Source organism: Nomascus leucogenys, chromosome 21, assembly GCF_006542625.1.
Source record: "Nomascus leucogenys isolate Asia chromosome 21, Asia_NLE_v1, whole genome shotgun sequence".
Classification (NCBI taxonomy): domain Eukaryota; kingdom Metazoa; phylum Chordata; class Mammalia; order Primates; family Hylobatidae; genus Nomascus; species Nomascus leucogenys.
The window spans coordinates 39,160,524-39,177,366 of NC_044401.1; the positions used below are offsets into that span (position 1 = coordinate 39,160,524).

A 16,843-nucleotide genomic window follows, 5' to 3' on the forward strand; every position below is an offset into this window, starting at 1 on the left:
TCTCCTGGAAAACTAACATGAAACACATGGCAGGGAATGAGACGAAGCTGGGACAGCAGATGTAAGCCAGATTATGCAGATACTCGAGTGTCTTGCTTAGTCATTTATATTTTATTCTCTCTCTAAACAATTAGAGAGCCAGTTCTTATTTTGAAAAGCACATGAATAGCTTGCATGTGATGCGTATTAATGTAATTTTGGAAGCAATGGAGTGACTGGAGGATAGGAGACCAGTTAAAAGATTGTTGCAGTAGCACATACAAGAAATAAAAATAAGAGAATAGATTCTAGAGAGTTTTTATTGATTGATAGAATAGAAATGAATTGGGGAGTAGTTTGAGGGAGAAGAAAGAAGTCAAAGATGACTAAAACATTTCTAGTTTGGATAAGTAGGCAAGTTGCTCAGCTGTTTGTTAATAAAGGAAACATAAGAAAGAGGCAAAGAGGGAGACAGTGAGATTAGAAAAGTAAAGAAAGATGCAAAGAAACATTATTTGAGCATCAGCTTTCCTGAGTTCAGGTAAACAAGGTGGATGGTAGAGAATGAACAAGAGAAATGGGTCCGCAGTTTATATAATGTAGTACTTCATTGCCCTTATAATCGATAAACCTACACCCTGGGATAAGAGAAAAGAGAAAGGCATGAATGTTCCCCGGACCCATCGTGCTTCCCACCCATCTCCAGCAGAGGAGTAGAGGGGCATTTTATGGTTGAATGGTGTGTTTTTCACTCACTAGCCTAAATGCAAGCCAACAACTTCATTTTGTGTTCAGCTGAAGAAATAGTGATCTACTATAATTTCAGAGAAAAAAAAAATAGGTTGTATTGGACTAAATAGGTTGACCTCCAGTATATCTTCCCCTGAAAGGATTGTTAAGAGTAATTTTTCTTGGCTGGGCACAGTGGCTCACGCCTGTCATCTCAGCACTTTGGGAGGCTGAGGCAGATGGATCACTTGAAGTCAGGAGTTCTTGACCAGCCTAACCCACATGGTGAAACCCCGTCTCTACTAAAAATACAAAAAGTAACTGGGCCTGGTGATGCACACCTGTAATGCCAGCTACTTGGGAGGCTGAGCCAAAAGAATTGCTTGAACCTGGGAGGCGGAGGTTGCGTTGAGCCGACATTGCGCTATTGTACTCCAGCCTGGGCAACAAGAGCGAAACTCTATCTCAAAAAAAGAAAGAAAGAGTAATTTTTCTCTAAATGTAGCAGCTCATCTTCAGGTCCTCTGTGATACCATCTTTGAGTCTTTTCGAGAACATAGTGGAGCAACAAAATATACCAAATACATTTGGGCTGTACTAAATTAAGCCATGTTAAGTGAATTTTTTTATTGCATGACTTCTAAGACCCTATAATATGCTAATGTAAATTACAATCCCTTAGAGAAAAATAGTTTATGCAGTAATTCACAAACCTTGTGAGGTAAAACCTTTTTCAACAATATCTCCTTAATGTGACTGAGAGCATTCAGATTTGAAAAACAATTTAAAGGTGACATTTCATTACTATCCAAATAGTTTATGTGAATAACCTGAAGTAAGTCTACACATCCTTATCATTTATTTTAGCTATGACCAAGAAATGCCATGTCCCGTGCCACCAGCAAGGATGTATTTGCAACAAGATGAATTAGAAGAGGAGGAAGATGAACGGGGCCCCACTCCCCCTGTTCGGGGAGCAGCTTCTTCTCCAGCTGCCGTGTCCTATAGCCATCAGTCCACTGCCACTCTGACTCCCTCCCCACAGGAAGAACTCCAGCCCATGTTACAGGATTGTCCAGAGGAGACTGGCCACATGCAGCACCAGCCCGAAAGGAGGTATGTAGTCAGTAGCCTTCTTTGCTGACAAATCAGATAATTTCTACTCCTCAGTGGAAGTTATCGAATGCTCTCCCATGAAGTAATTTTCTTGTCTCATAAGCCTCTTCTGGCAGTATCATCCCACAGTAAACCCAGGCAATTAACATAGCAAGTCATATTGTTGACCATTGCATTAGATTAATTGATCCTAGTGAACTTGCAACCATAATGTGTATTAATACTCACCCACTTATAAAAATTACATTCATAACCACATGGAGCTCATATATATGGTTTGCTAGCTCTGTATCATATTATTTTTTATTTCATTTTTTATTATAATTTAGGTTTATAGGGTACATGTGCACAATGTGCAGGTTTGTTACATATGTATCCATGTGCCGTGTTGCTTTGCTGCACCCATTAACTCCTCATTTAGCATTAGGTATATCTCCTAATGCTGTCCCTCCCCCCTCCCCCCACCCCACAACAGTCCCTGGAGTGTGATGTTCCCCTTCCTGTGTCCATGAGTTCTCATTGTTCAATTCCCATCTATGAGTGAGAACATGCGGTGTTTGTTTGGTTTTTTGTCCTTGCAATAGTTTACTGAGAATGTTTTCCAGTTTCATCCATGTCCCTACAAAGGACATGAACTCATCATTTTTTATGGCTGCATAGTATTCCATGGTGTATATGTGCCACATTTTCTTAATCCAGTCTATCGTTGTTGGACATTTGGGTTGGTTCCAAGTCTTTGCTATTGTGAATAGTGCCGCAATAAACATACGTGTGCATGTGTCTTTATAGCAGCATGATTTATAGTCCTTTGGGTATATACCCAGTAATAGGATGGCTGGGTCAAATGGTATTTCTAGTTCTAGATCCCTGAGGAATCGCCACACTGACTTCCACAATGGTTGAACTAGTTTACAGTCCCACCAACAGTGTAAAAGTGTTCCTATTTCTCCACATCCTCTCCAGCACCTGTTGTTTCCTGATTTTTTTAATGATGGCCATTCTAACTGGTGTGAGATGGTATCTCACTGTGGTTTTGATTTGCGTTTCTCTGATGGCCAGTGATGATGAGCATTTTTTCATGTGTTTTTTGGCTGCATAAATGTCTTCTTTTGAGAAGTGTCTGTTCATGTCCTTCGCCCACTTTTTGATGGGGTTGTTTGTTTTTTTCTTGTAAATTTGTTTGAGTTCATTGTAGATTCTGGATATTAGCCCTTTGTCAGATGAGTAGGTTGCAAAAATTTTCTCCCATTCTGCAGGTTGCCTGTTCACTCTGATGGTAGTTTCTTTTGCTGTGCAGAAGCTCTTGAGTTTAATTAGATCCCATTTGTCATATTATTGACAGTGGGTTTTTTTGTACTTTAGTTTTCCTTTTGCATCGGTAAGTCACTTCTTTGGTCAGCAGAAAATAGATTTTCTCCTGTCTTTTAAAATTAAGTTTAGAATAATGTATTCTCTCATAACTATAATGTCACAGAAGAATGAGTTTGTCATATTCTTTTTATGTTAACCTCAGATACCTTTATTTTGATTTAGATATGAGTTTTGAGTACTTTAGTCAGATTATTATATAGTGTGTGTGTGTGTGCGTGCGTGCTTGTGTGTGCTTAGACTTTTTTAAACCTATGTATTGAGCATCCCCAACCAGTACGTTTTTGTTACATACAATGGCTTCACTTGTCATTTCTACCACATAAAAGCTGTTACTGCATCATTTTAGCTCTTCTCTCATAGTTGATGATTTTATTTATACTGTTTTTTTGCCCCTGACACATTATATGTATATATTATTTTCTGTATTCCTAATATCATTTGAAATTGAGTATATTATTTGCCTCAGAACAGGTTCCTTCCATATTCTTGAATGAATAACAAACTGTGATTTTTGTGGCTTGACTTTTACTCTGTAGATTAAAACAGAATTTTGCAATGTTTATTAACTCTTCTATTTTAACTCTTCTATTGTTAAGAGATTATTACCAGATTCAAATTACATACACTGTAAAAACAAGAAAGTAGTTAAGCTTTCTTCTGACAGTGAGGAAGTTGGATTGTCAGACATTTTGAAGTAATATTATTAACCCATGGAATGTTATGAAAATTGAGAGCAAATAAGGCACCTCTTTCCCATGTTAAAGTCACAGACCATCTGTGCTACTCTTATTAGAAGCCAATGAGAGACTAAAAGAGACCACTTAGCTCTGAAATATCTAAGCATTCTTTTTTCTGTTCCCTTGTCTTACCTTTTTTCCTCACCATTCCTGTCTCTACTCTCAGGGGACCCAGTATTTTCTTCCTGGCTGGCTCTTCTTTTGTATTCCTTATGTCCTCCTTTCCACCTTCCTTGATAACAGAAATCGGTTTTCGTTTATCTGTCTGGAATGTCCAGCCCCTTCCTCTTCATTCAGTTCTCCTTCTCTTCATGGTTAACTCAACTCCCTTCATGCCTTCCTCTTCCTTGGTCTCCTTCTGGCTCCATGCTCTCTCCCCCGCTTCATTTTGTTGAACTCCTTCTGCCTTCCTGATTTGCATTCGCACTTCAGCCCACTGCATTCTGGCTTATAACGTTTTGCTTTGATCAGTCCATTGAAAGTAGCCTCCTAATGGTCAAATCTAAAGACTTCTCAGTTTTTTTTTTATTTTATTATTATACTTTAGGTTTTAGGGTACATGTGCATAATGTGTAGGTTTGTTACGTATGTATCCATGTGCCATGTTGGTTTGCTGCACCCATTAACTCGTCATTTAGCATTAGGTATATCTCCTAATGCTGTCCCTCCCCCTGCCCCCACAGACTTCTCAGTTTTTATCGTACTTATGCTTTCTGCCATGATGGCCATTTTATAGATTGTTGTGAGGATCAATGGATAATGTGTGTAAAGCATCTGAAGCAAAGTAAGTATTCAAAAATATTAATGCCCTACAGCCCTCGCCTTTACGCTATCATCCCATTGCTTGGTTCAACTCTTATATTCTGTTGGCTGTCAAATTTCTTTACCCAGCCTAGTCCCTTTTCCTGAATGCCACAATATTTTCACTTGAACTTCACCATGTGTCTAAATCCAAATTCTTTGTCTTTGGACTTGACTCTTCAAACTTATCTTTTCTTTTACTTTGATAGCTGTCTTGTTTAGAATTTTCAACCATTATTTATTTGACCAATGTTTTAAAATAAAATGGCTGAGGGAATAGGCAAAAATCATAAACAATACCTTTGTCATTTTGAAATCAGCTTAGTTATCCTACTATTTAGTTTTTTCCTAGCATTCTACAAATGAGGTTATTTATGACGTCACTTCAATCCAAAATGGCCCTTGGTTTTGCTCCTTAGTTTCCATTCCTACAGCTGCTAGGGCAGGCCCTCCATCCCTGTCCTGTGAAATCCACCTTATCCATAAACTGATTCCACTTTTCTTCTCTGTTTTTCTGTTCATTCTTACAATATTTTTATTTACACACAAGAAGTCTGGAAATGTTCCCCCATTCAGAGTCAAGTTAGTGTTTAACCCAGTATTTAAAGGTTTTCAAAATCCTTTTCCCTTTATTTACTTTCCCCCCAATTTCGTCACATACACTCTTTTCTAATTAGTCTGTTTTAAAATTCCTAAATTTGCCTGAAACTCATCAATATCCAGGTCTTCCACATGCTCTTTTCTGATTGCCTGGTAAGCACCCCTCATCTTTCAAAGCCTTGTTCAAAGGACACGTCCTCTGCTTGCCTGGCAAAAAAGTCAACCCCTCTTCTTTACTCTTCATAAGAGTCTGTTCCCATCCCTGTTACCACTCTAACCAGTTTTCATGTTGCATTAGTATTTGCTGTTTGTATCTCTGTTTTCCTATTTAAATTAAAAGTTCTTTGAAGGCAGAACTCATCTCGTTCGTGTCGTTGAGTTCCACAGAGCTTTCTTCAGTGAAGTATTTGATGAATGGAATTGGATACTATGGAAGAATTGGAGTTGACCTACTGTCTATTGTTTCAGGCTAATGGATGCTTGTAGAACTTGAGGCAGATATATGTAATTGGGTAATACGTTAACTATCTGCACTTATAATCAATTGGACTATTTTCAGCCTTTCTCAAAGGTATGATTTTCAATCTGTAAGGGTATTATGGATTTTATTTCCAGGGTCATTGCTGGAAATAACACTGGGTACTAATAAAAAGTAAGTGGAAGCCCATTTTAAAAAAGTGCTTTAAGTGCTTTTTTATGATTAATGTATATTCTATATGCTTACTATAGAAATTTTTGAAAATACATATAAACACAATGAAAATATAAAAGTCCCAGTGATCTATGTAATCAGAAAATCACCGTGAAGACAGACCTCAGTCAAGATCCTGTCAATCTTTCTTCTCTACTTATACTCATATTGCTTGGATTTATCATATGCCAGTATTATTTTATAAACTACTCTTTTCACTGAACAGCGTTTTTTCATGTTGTTAGCTTTTTATTTAGACACTTGTGTAAAGTGTGTAACTCTATTTAACCAATTCCTTAATATTGGCCATTTTAATTGTATCTACCTTTTTGGATACTAGATACAATGTTGTGATTTCCATCTTAAGTGTTTGAATGAAGTCTCCTCTTGTTCCCTTGATCTATTCTAATGTCTGCCCCATCAGTAGACGACTTCTGATTCTTATCATTCTTCCATTTCCCTAATGGTACACTCATAGATATAGATAGCTATCTCTCTACAAATCTCTTTCTGGAGCTTCAGACCCATATATCCAACTACTTATTCCTGTAGGTTTTTACTGCCTAAATATCATTCTGAGTGATACACATATGTCCAGCCATAAATGCACTTTCCTAGTTCCGACAGCCATTTTCTCTCACCTGCATTACAGTAATGTTCTGCTAAGTGGTCTTGTTGCTTCAGCCTTGCCCCTCCTTCAATCTAATTCCTTGCTGCAGACTGTGCAGAGGCATTTTCCTAAATTGAAACACTGATCAAGTCTCTCCATTGCTTAAGATCTCTCAATGGCTTCCCATTTTTCTTAAAATAAAAGCAAGGTTCCTTAATGTAGCAATCAAAGCCCTTTGTGATCTGACCCCTGTGTGCCCTACCATCCTTACCCATTGCCACTCCCCGAACAATGTCTGTGATGTCTTCACTCTAAGTTTCTTCTAGTTCCTGGAATAAGCACAATTCTCACTCACCTCAGTATCTTTGCACATGCTCTCCCATCTTCCTGGAACACCATTTTCTCCTCTCCTTTTGGAGCTAACACCTATGTATCCTTTAGATCCAAGATTAAATGGCAGATCCTCCTCAGTAAATCTTTCCCTGATGTCCCAGCTTTGGGATAGGAGCCATATTTATGTGTTCCTACAACACTCTATATATCCTTTGTCATTGCATATTTAATTATTTGTCTCCTCCACTAAAGTCCCTTTAGACATGGATATCTATTTCATTTAGCTGAATTCCTAACATAGTGCCTGAGTTCCTGTTTCTATTGCTAACCAACCACTCCAAAATGTAGTGACCTAAAGTAATCTAATCATTTTATTCACAATCCCATGAGTCAGGAATTCTGAAAGGATTCAGCTGGACAATTCATCTCCAATCCATATGGCTTTAGCTGCTTGGCTGGGGATGGAAGATCTACTTCCAAGTTAGTTTCTTCACTCACGTGTCTGATGTCTCAGTGCTCCTTGACCTCTGTCTCTTTCCACGTGGAGTCTTATCCCCCAGGTCTCACCATATAGTATGGACTTCTCATAACATGGGGTCTCAGGTTAATGGCACCTCTTTCATGGCAGCTGGCATCCAAAAAGGCAGGAAGGGGAAGTTGCCAGGCCATTTAGAACTGGTGCATAGTCTTGCTTCTGCCACATTGTATTAAAGCAATCACAGAGTCCATCCAGATTCAAGAGTGTTGAACTCATCTACCTCTCTTGATGGGAGAGTGGCAAGTTCTCATTTCAGAATAGCATTTGGAATGGGAGATATTGCTATGGACATTTTGCAGAATACAGTCTGCCATGGCCAGATATGTAGCTTACATTAAGTATGTTTACCTTAAAATTGAATCCTTACCTGTCATAAAGCATAGCTCTGTTTGCCTGTGATCTTTTTGGTGTAAATCTAGCAGTCTTTGCCATGGTAGGCTCACAGTAAATGTTTAAAGAATAAATACATTGATTACATTTATATTTATTGATAAAGGGTGCAGATAGTGTGATACATTAATAAAATTACCGAACTTAAACCATTATAACACTGCAAGTCTAATTATATAAACATTAAAGACCTGCATTATTATGAGTATTTCAACGTTGGCATTATAATGAACTTCTAGGGTATTCCATTTTTGTCTAAAACTGGGTAAACTGGGTGATCAACGTAATAGGAATCTGTCTTCTCTTTTTCTCAAACAATAGCTTAGAAAATAATATAATTAAACTTATTCAAATATATTGTTTTAAAAAAGTGATATACTTTATTGCAGTATAGTAAAAGTCTCTAGAAAAGTAAAAATTATGTTCATATATGGAATACATGAACATTTACTTGTTTTATTAATACAGATAAATTGAGGTAATAGTTGTTACTTTTGCAAGAAACTGAAGCTACACCAGTGTGAGAACAAAATCTCAAAGGTGTGCATTTTTCTCCTTTGTCTTTTGCCTGGTAAATGCTATGTGGTGAATGGTATCAACACCTACTTTGATAAACTAATGACATCGTTCCGCTTTTCTCTTGAACATGTTTATGAAGGCGACATTCTTGCAGGAGACTAGAGTGTTGCGATACACAGTCATATACTTATACATTATTTTAGAAGACATTGAAACCCCTTGGGGAGAAATCTAGAGGGTTGAGGTTCATTTGTGACAAGTCCCACTTGAGTGCAGCATCTTGAAATGGCTTTTTGTTTTCCAATAGAATGTATGACATATTTCAAACTGTACATGTTTATCACACATTCCCTGGGCTTGCCTTATTTACAGATGGTTTGAATAAATTTTTCTGTCTTTCTTCAACATTTGTAAGGGGTGGTTGTAGTTAAAAGCCAGCCCTTGTTTTACATGAAGATGTATTTGCCCTACAGAATGTGAATTATCCAAACAACAATGCTGGCATCCTTTCATAGTGAAGTCGGCCATTCTGCATCTTTCTTTATTGATGGTCAAAATAGTCCCCCTTTGTGCTAAAAAGTCTTACATGTCTTTAAGAAGGAAGAAGTTTCTTGTGGTATTTTGGGTTTGTATGCTGACAAAGGCTGTAAATTAACTTTTAAGTGTGGCATTTTATTGCATTCCAAATTAAACAATGGTTTTCCTCCTATGTGTATAACACTCCATATTGAAACAGTTATCTATTTTAATCTCTTAAATAACTTCAGCTTTGGCACATTTTTCATATTTCTCCTAGTGCCACACACAGACACTTTAAAAACCACCCAGAAATGAAAAATAATGCATTATATTAAAGACTCTTGTGTGTATATATAACAGATATATACACATAATAATATATAATTACACGTGTGTGTATATGCATACTTTTTCAATGTAATATATTAGCTTTTATTTCTTGGTTTTTTAATACATCTGTATGTGGCACATATCTCTCCTAGCTTATATGTATACACACACACACACGTATATATAATACATTTAGACTTATATATGTGTGTGGAAGGTCATGCCCTTGGAAATAAAATTTGGTTTTAAATTCTGCATTTGATACATGTGATCTGTGGCAACTTTGGTAAGACCCTTAATCCCTCTGAATATTCTCCCCTGTAAAATGATCATTTAAAAAGTAACTCAAAGGCCGGGCGTGGTGGCTCACGCTTGTAATCCCAGCACTTTGGGAGGCCGAGGCGGGCGGATCACGAGGTCAGGAGATCGAGACCACAGTGAAACCCCATCTCTACTAAAAATACAAAAAATTAGCCGGGCGTGGTGGCGGGCGCCTGTAGTCCCAGCTACTCGGAGAGGCTGAGGCAGGAGAATGGCGTGAACCCGGGAGGCAGAGCTTGCAGTGAGCCGAGATTGCGCCACTGCACTCCAGCCTGGGCAACAGAGCAAGACTCTGTCTCAAAAAAAAAAAAAGTAACTCAAAAAGTTATTGAATTAAATGAGTAAATCTTATAAAATATGCTTAGCTACAAAGTAAGTGCTCATTAAATGAGTTAATTGCAATATTTTTAATAATCATTTATTTTTAGTGTTTTCCAGATTTATCAAAGTTCAAATTCATTGGGATAAAAAGCAGAAAATGTTTTTCTTCTTTTTTTTTTTGAGACAGAGTCTCACTCTGTCACCCAGGATGGAGTGCAGTGGCGTGATCTTGGCTCACTGCAACCTCCGCCTCCCAGGTTGGAACAATTCTCCTGCCTCAGCCTTCTGAGTAGCTGGGATTACAGGTGTCCACCACCACACCCAGCTAATTTTTGTGTTTTTAGTAGAGTCGGGGTTTCACCATGTTGGCCAGGCTGGTCTTGAACTCCTGACACCACCCACCTCGGCCTCCCAGAGTGCTGGGATTACAGGCGCACGCCACCAAGCCCAGCTTGAAAACAATTTTCTTCAAAAAACTCCCATGCCACCCTAAAAACTACACTATATCAAAGTTATTTTTCCCTCTCTATAGTACAGATCTTGGAGCAGATCCTACTGGTTTTAACTTTATTTATTTAGATCTTGACCAGATCCTGTTTGGTTTGGTTTTGTTTGCTTGCTGTTAAAATCTAGTTCTGTTAATTTAATGTAAGGTAATTAATTTTTTTTTCTTTTTTTTTTGAGACAGAGTCTCACTCTGTCACCCAGGCCAGAGTGCAATGGTGTGATCTTGGCTCACTGCAACCTCTGCCTCTCGGGTTCAAGTGATTCTCCTGCCTCAGCCTCCCGAGTAGCTGGGATTACAGGCATGCACCACCACGCCTGGCTAATTTTTGTATTTTTAGTAGAGACGGGGTTTCGCCATCTTGGCCAGGCTGGTCTCAAACTCCTGACCTCAGGTGATCCACCCACCTCAGCCTCTCAAAGTGCTGGGATTACAGGCATGAGCCACCATGCCAGTCATTTCTGTTAATTTTAAAAACTCAATTGTGCATTCCCAAACATCCTTTGCCAAATGCCCCTTTCTGTGGCCATGGTGGCATGGGGAAAGTGATCGTGTTCTGCTTTTAAATACCTCCCTCCACTTGCCTCTGCCAGGTGCATTCTCCTAGGGCTAAGGCGGGGAAGATGGAATGAGAAAAGGGCAAACTAGATGAGGATCCGGTCTTCTACTTGGTTAGCTCTAAAGACTATTCTTATCTCATCTTACTCTATGAGTATCATGAGGGTGCTAAAGGAGAGGTGCCGACATTCACTTACTTACCCACTGTTGAAGGCCTCAATCCTGGGCACCATCTCTAGGCAGTTGCAGTTCTTAAGTGATTTATCCGTATCTTCAGGTATTCTTCATGTCTACAGAGAGTTGGTTGAAACCAATTAATTGGTAACCGTTTACCTATATTGTGGGAGACTACTTCATTTTGTCCTCAACTCTGGTTCTTAAATTAATTCCAGGACATAAGAAAAAAATACCTTTAAATATATTTTTAAAAAAGAATAACAATAAATGCAATAGTGTTAAAAATAATTAATAATCTTTAACGAAACTCATAGTGAATAAATCAGAGAAAAATTACTCTTGGCTCCCATAGCTTTTTTTTAAAAATAGAATAAAATCTAAAGGAAATTATGTCATATGCTGAATGTGTACTTTTTTAAATCTTATGAAATTTTACTCTTTATAGTGAAGATGAATGACTTCATTTGCTTGAAAAAGTAGGAGAGGTGATGAAAAAAAGAAAGAAGCAGATGTTTATGGAGCAAAGTGTTTCAGGATGAATGTCAGTTGTCTTCAGTAATGATAAACTATGGATAATATTTGAAATGCTTTAGGACAGATACATATGTGTATGTTTTCAAAACAAGTATTACTTTTCCTTTTTTAACGAAACATAATCCAAATGATAAAGCATAAGAAGGCTTAGCGATAACTGACTATATTTCTATTTAACTTGAATCAGAAAGTAACCCAGTGGAGCCTCTGGCTGCGGAGTGCAACTCAATATAAAACCAAACTTAAATATACTGTGATATTCAGTTGTTTTTCTGAACATATGAGCTCAAAAGAAGTAAAGATCAAATCTGCATACTTGTGGATTTCTTGGGTAATTTGTCCTTTTGTGTCCTAAATAACAAGCTGAGCCAGACCTATTTATTCATCTTCATGCAGACGGCAGCCTGTGAGTCCTCCTCCACCACCACGGCCGATTTCCCCTCCACATACCTATGGCTACATTTCAGGACCCCTGGTCTCAGATATGGATACGGATGCGCCAGAAGAGGAAGAAGACGAAGCCGACATGGAAGTAGCCAAGATGCAAACCAGAAGGCTTTTGTTACGTGGGCTTGAGCAGACACCTGCCTCCAGCGTTGGGGACCTGGAGAGCTCTGTCACGGGGTCCATGATCAACGGTTGGGGCTCAGCTTCAGAGGAGGACAACATTTCCAGCGGGCGCTCCAGTGTTAGTTCTTCGGACGGCTCCTTTTTCACTGATGCTGATTTTGCCCAGGCAGTCGCAGCAGCGGCAGAGTATGCTGGTCTGAAAGTGGCACGACGGCAAATGCAGGATGCTGCTGGTGAGTCCTGACACTTTTCACCAAGCTGGGAAAGAAAACTCAATGTATATATGTTTGTTACTGATTCTCTCCTATGATCTTATGTCCTATTTGAAAAGCATCTATTCTTAACAGTTTGTCTTTTTTTAGCTGCCTAAGGAAATGACAGTCCAAGAATATGACTTAGTTGGATGATTCCCTTTTCCTTGACAAAGCTTTTTAAATCTTCTATTTAGTTTTTATTTAATAAATCTTACATAATATGAGTGATAGGGAGCTACCTCATTTTTTAGGATAGCCGTAGCAAATGTACGTATTACACAAATTGATATAATTTCTTTAAACTATACATCCAGTCAATTAAATGAAGTTTGTGTTTTTGAATGTATACTCTAATTTTTTGCGTAGAACCTCACCAAAATCAAATTTGTTGTGATAGTTCTCTTATTTAAATAAAAATTTTGTAGGGAAAATAGATAAATATCCAAGTGGAACACTTTGACCTTTAGAAAATGGGCTCTTTCTCCTTAATCCCCATTCTCTTCATGTCCTCTCAAATTAGAATATTAATTGGGAAGATATGAAGGTATATGTAATGTGCATACATTTTCAAGCATAAACGTTCCATACTTACAGTAAACATTTTAAATATAATAATTGGGAGAGCAAGCAAAACCAAGTGCTTTTCATATTTTTACTTTCATTGCTAGTAACCCATTTTTAATTACCATATATTCATCTTTATGTTACAACACATTTTTACTTATCTCCTCCTCTTCCCAATCCTGTTTAGAAAGTAAATAGTTCCAAGAAAGACAAGAATTTAAATGTAAGACTTATTTATCACATGGTTTTCATTTCTGTAGAATTAATATATACATTCCCATACATACTTTTGTGTGCTTATATTTTTGATAGCCAAGAAAATCTAAATAGTAGAGTGAAATGATCAGCAAGAAAGAGATACATTTCAGAGAAGGAAAAGACCATCACAACAAATCAGTTACTGGTATTTTACTGTTTTATTTTTCTTAGTTTAATAACTACCACATTGGTAGTTTTCCATGGTCTTTTCACATATTGGATTGGCCATTATTTTTTATCAGTGTAGACTATATTCAGGGAAAATGTAAATTACATTATAAAGTCATCTCTATATATTATTTATCAAGAATGTGTTACAGGAAAAAGATTTCTAATATCTCTCAACTTATTATTGTAGAATATATATTTATTATTTTGGCCAGGCCTATATTTTATGTCATTCAATCAAATATTGTTTGTTTTTTATTCCTCTAGTAGCTGCTGAATGTAATAAACTATGCAAACCTAATTATCTTTCTTAATAAATAAATAACATCTAACTTTACATACAGCTTTTGTTTCCTCCTTATTTTTTAACCTTCTGTAAAAAATGGTGAAATTAAGCATCTCAAACCACTGCTTTGAGAATACGTTAGAAAATATTTCAGTTTATTAAATGGACGAAACATAGAAATAACATTGAAAATTCATCTGTAAACAGTCTGTGAGCAGTGGATGGCCTTACACAGTAGAATGAATAATGCATTCAGTCTCAGCCCTAATTCTCTGTTTTCATGGATATGTAACTTTAATTGTAATAGTCTCCATCATAGCTAAAGAGAGTTTGGTTTAATATTTTATTGTATTGTAATTTAGTGGCACTTCTGGTTTTCCTTGAGCTCATAATTTTAATGAACTAAACATGCATTGGCCTCTGCTTATTGCAGTGTTCTTTTCAGGGAATAATGGTGCTTGTCATGTGACTTGAAGTTAATATGAATATCCAATCACATTGCTTCTCACTTGGCTGCATTAATGTATATTATTTAATATGCTTCAGTTATCATCTTTAAATGTGTTGATTTCACTGTATGTGGCTTCTGTTTATAGCCAAAAGACATGTTGTCTAGGTCCATTTGAAGTTTCTTGTGGTACAATAGAAAGTTCTGGATTTGTGAGTGGAGTTTCTAGAGACCAAAACAGTGAAAGTCAAACATAGGACCAATATATCTCCATTGGGATTATGGATTAAATATGTTGTAGGTGTTGTAATACAGCATCTATGTAAGACACCAGAGAATGTGGGAGCTTTGAAATACACCGTGTCTAATTAGTAAATTCAATTCCCACTGGTAACTGGGATTACTGTTTCTCCAAAACCAAACATCCACCTCTTCCACCACCAAAAAAACAGAAGTCTTGAAGGGATCACCTTAAGTATCCAGAACTAGCAAATATTTAGAGATAGAAACAGGATGTAAGTAATTTTTGGCAGACCTAAATATGTGTGCTAGATCAATTTCAGACCACCTGAAGAGAACACACCTGAGTCTGTCTTCAAAGTATACTATAAATATATGTTTAATTAAAATATGGGCACCATTAGTACTGTTCATTTTTCTTAGAACATGAATTTCTTAAGAACTTTAGCTCTTCTTTTGAAAAAGCAACAAACATTGGCTATATTATGCAAAAATTTAATTACTATTTTTTGTTTAAGTATAACGTTTTAGTGAAGCTAATTGCAAAAATAATTGGAATACTTTTCTTTAATAAATAGGTATCATGAACTTTAACAGAATAAAAGCACTGTGGTTTAAACAAATGAAATAAGCAGAAAATGTTTTTAGGGTATTTTTTCCAGTAAACAGCAGAGTGACAACAAGCCTATTATTTGCTAGAAGAGTTTGTTTAAGCTTTTTTTGTTGCTTTTCAGAAAAATTAGAGCTGTTTCTAGTTTTAATGTTTTCTTTTTGTTGTTCCTGTTGTAATTAAAATTCACTGATGAGTTTGGCTTGGATTTTTTTTTTTTTTCTCCTTAGGCCGTCGACATTTTCATGCGTCTCAGTGCCCTAGGCCCACAAGTCCCGTGTCTACAGACAGCAACATGAGTGCTGCTATAATGCAGAAAACCAGACCAGCCAAGAAACCGAAACACCAGCCAGGACATCTGCGCAGAGAAACCTACACAGATGGTGAGTCCATTGACACGGATGAAAACATCTATGAATCTCGCCTATTTACCCTGCCTCTCTAGGACTAGAAAATGCATTCACTGACGTTAGAAATTACATTAAAAATTTATTAACAATCAGCTTCATATTACTTATAGAAGCGACCTACTTACATATTTTGTCAAACATCTCTACTCCTTGCAGTTTTCTGATAAGCTTGTTATTTAAAAAAACAAAACCATTTGTAGATCCCGAATATTTTTGAAAGTTATTTTATAGTTTCAAACAAATGGACATCACTATAGTCGAAGTTGAGAGTGGAAGTAATGGCATAGGTTTAACCTTTGTCAGATTTACTGATAAATGCTCCAAAGTGTCTTCATTTTTTTATTTTACAATTTTGCATTCAAATAGAAGACAATAAATGTGTTTGAATATTAATTCTAACAACAGTGGTGTTACGAACAGTTATTTTGGGCACCAAAAGATAAATCACCTTTCTTCATGCCTTCACATACAATATCCACTCTCACTGAAGAGGGGACGTTATATTCTCCAGGGAGCACAGGAGGAAAATGCAAACAGTGTGATTTTGTCTAGAGAAAGCCTTTAATGAAAGTGCCTCAGGTGGCCCAGCATTTATTAAACCACCACCTTCTCATTTTATAAAACAACCCCACGGGCTTTGTTGGAAATTCATGTAAGATAAATTCTCTCAGACTCACTGCTGTTGTCAAGTTTGCTAAATTTGCTAAAGGGGTGGAGGAAGAAGGGTGTTACAGGCATAGTTCCCCCACCTCCTGGTCCTCTGCAACAAAATCTGATTAGGACTTTCATTACCAGTCAGCAATTTTTCAAAAAGGGCATCATTTGCCATTATCATATGAAAGCCTAATATTATAGATCCTTATCCAAGGTTGCAAGGAAGGTTTTCTGAGGTACTTCTCCCTATGATTCCTACCACTTGACAGAAGAATTTAATACAAAGCTCACAGCATGATGAGCACACGTAATTTTGCAATGAGTGGCTGTCCATGCTATTATCTGTACTTTATTCTGAGTATTTTCCCTCACTGGCATCTATCTGATATTAGACTACATTAAATACTGGCGGGACACAGCGCACCTGGGCCTCCTGGCTTCTGCCCAGGACTCTTTTGTTAGTAAAACTGAGCTGTCAGAGTATTATCTGATTTTGAAGGGTTATTACAGTGACTTCTTGCATGTTTGCCTCTGTGAAGGGACAAAAACTAGGTATAAATCCCCCAACTCTACCAGTAATTTTACATTTATGGGACCACTATAATGGCATTTTTCAAGTTTTATGGCTGTTTTCTCAAATTTCATTATCTAGAAGAGAGTGCTCCTCACTGAAAAACTGACCAAACATCAAGCCTGGATATA

The 16,843-nt window shown here is 37.2% G+C and overlaps 1 protein-coding gene across 4 annotated transcripts in view; it reads left to right on the forward strand.

The window, feature by feature from the left end:
• The window catches only part of ROBO1 (roundabout guidance receptor 1), a 1,192,968-nt gene that overhangs the window by 1,153,669 nt on the left and 22,456 nt on the right, over window positions 1-16,843 (forward strand). For all 4 annotated transcript variants that reach the window (XM_030801652.1, XM_030801651.1, XM_030801653.1 and 1 more), the window contains 3 exons: window positions 1,576-1,824; window positions 12,076-12,482; window positions 15,308-15,460. In XM_030801652.1, coding sequence (XP_030657512.1) covers window positions 1,576-1,824; window positions 12,076-12,482; window positions 15,308-15,460 — 809 coding nt within the window. The remainder of the gene's footprint in view (window positions 1-1,575; window positions 1,825-12,075; window positions 12,483-15,307; window positions 15,461-16,843) is intronic.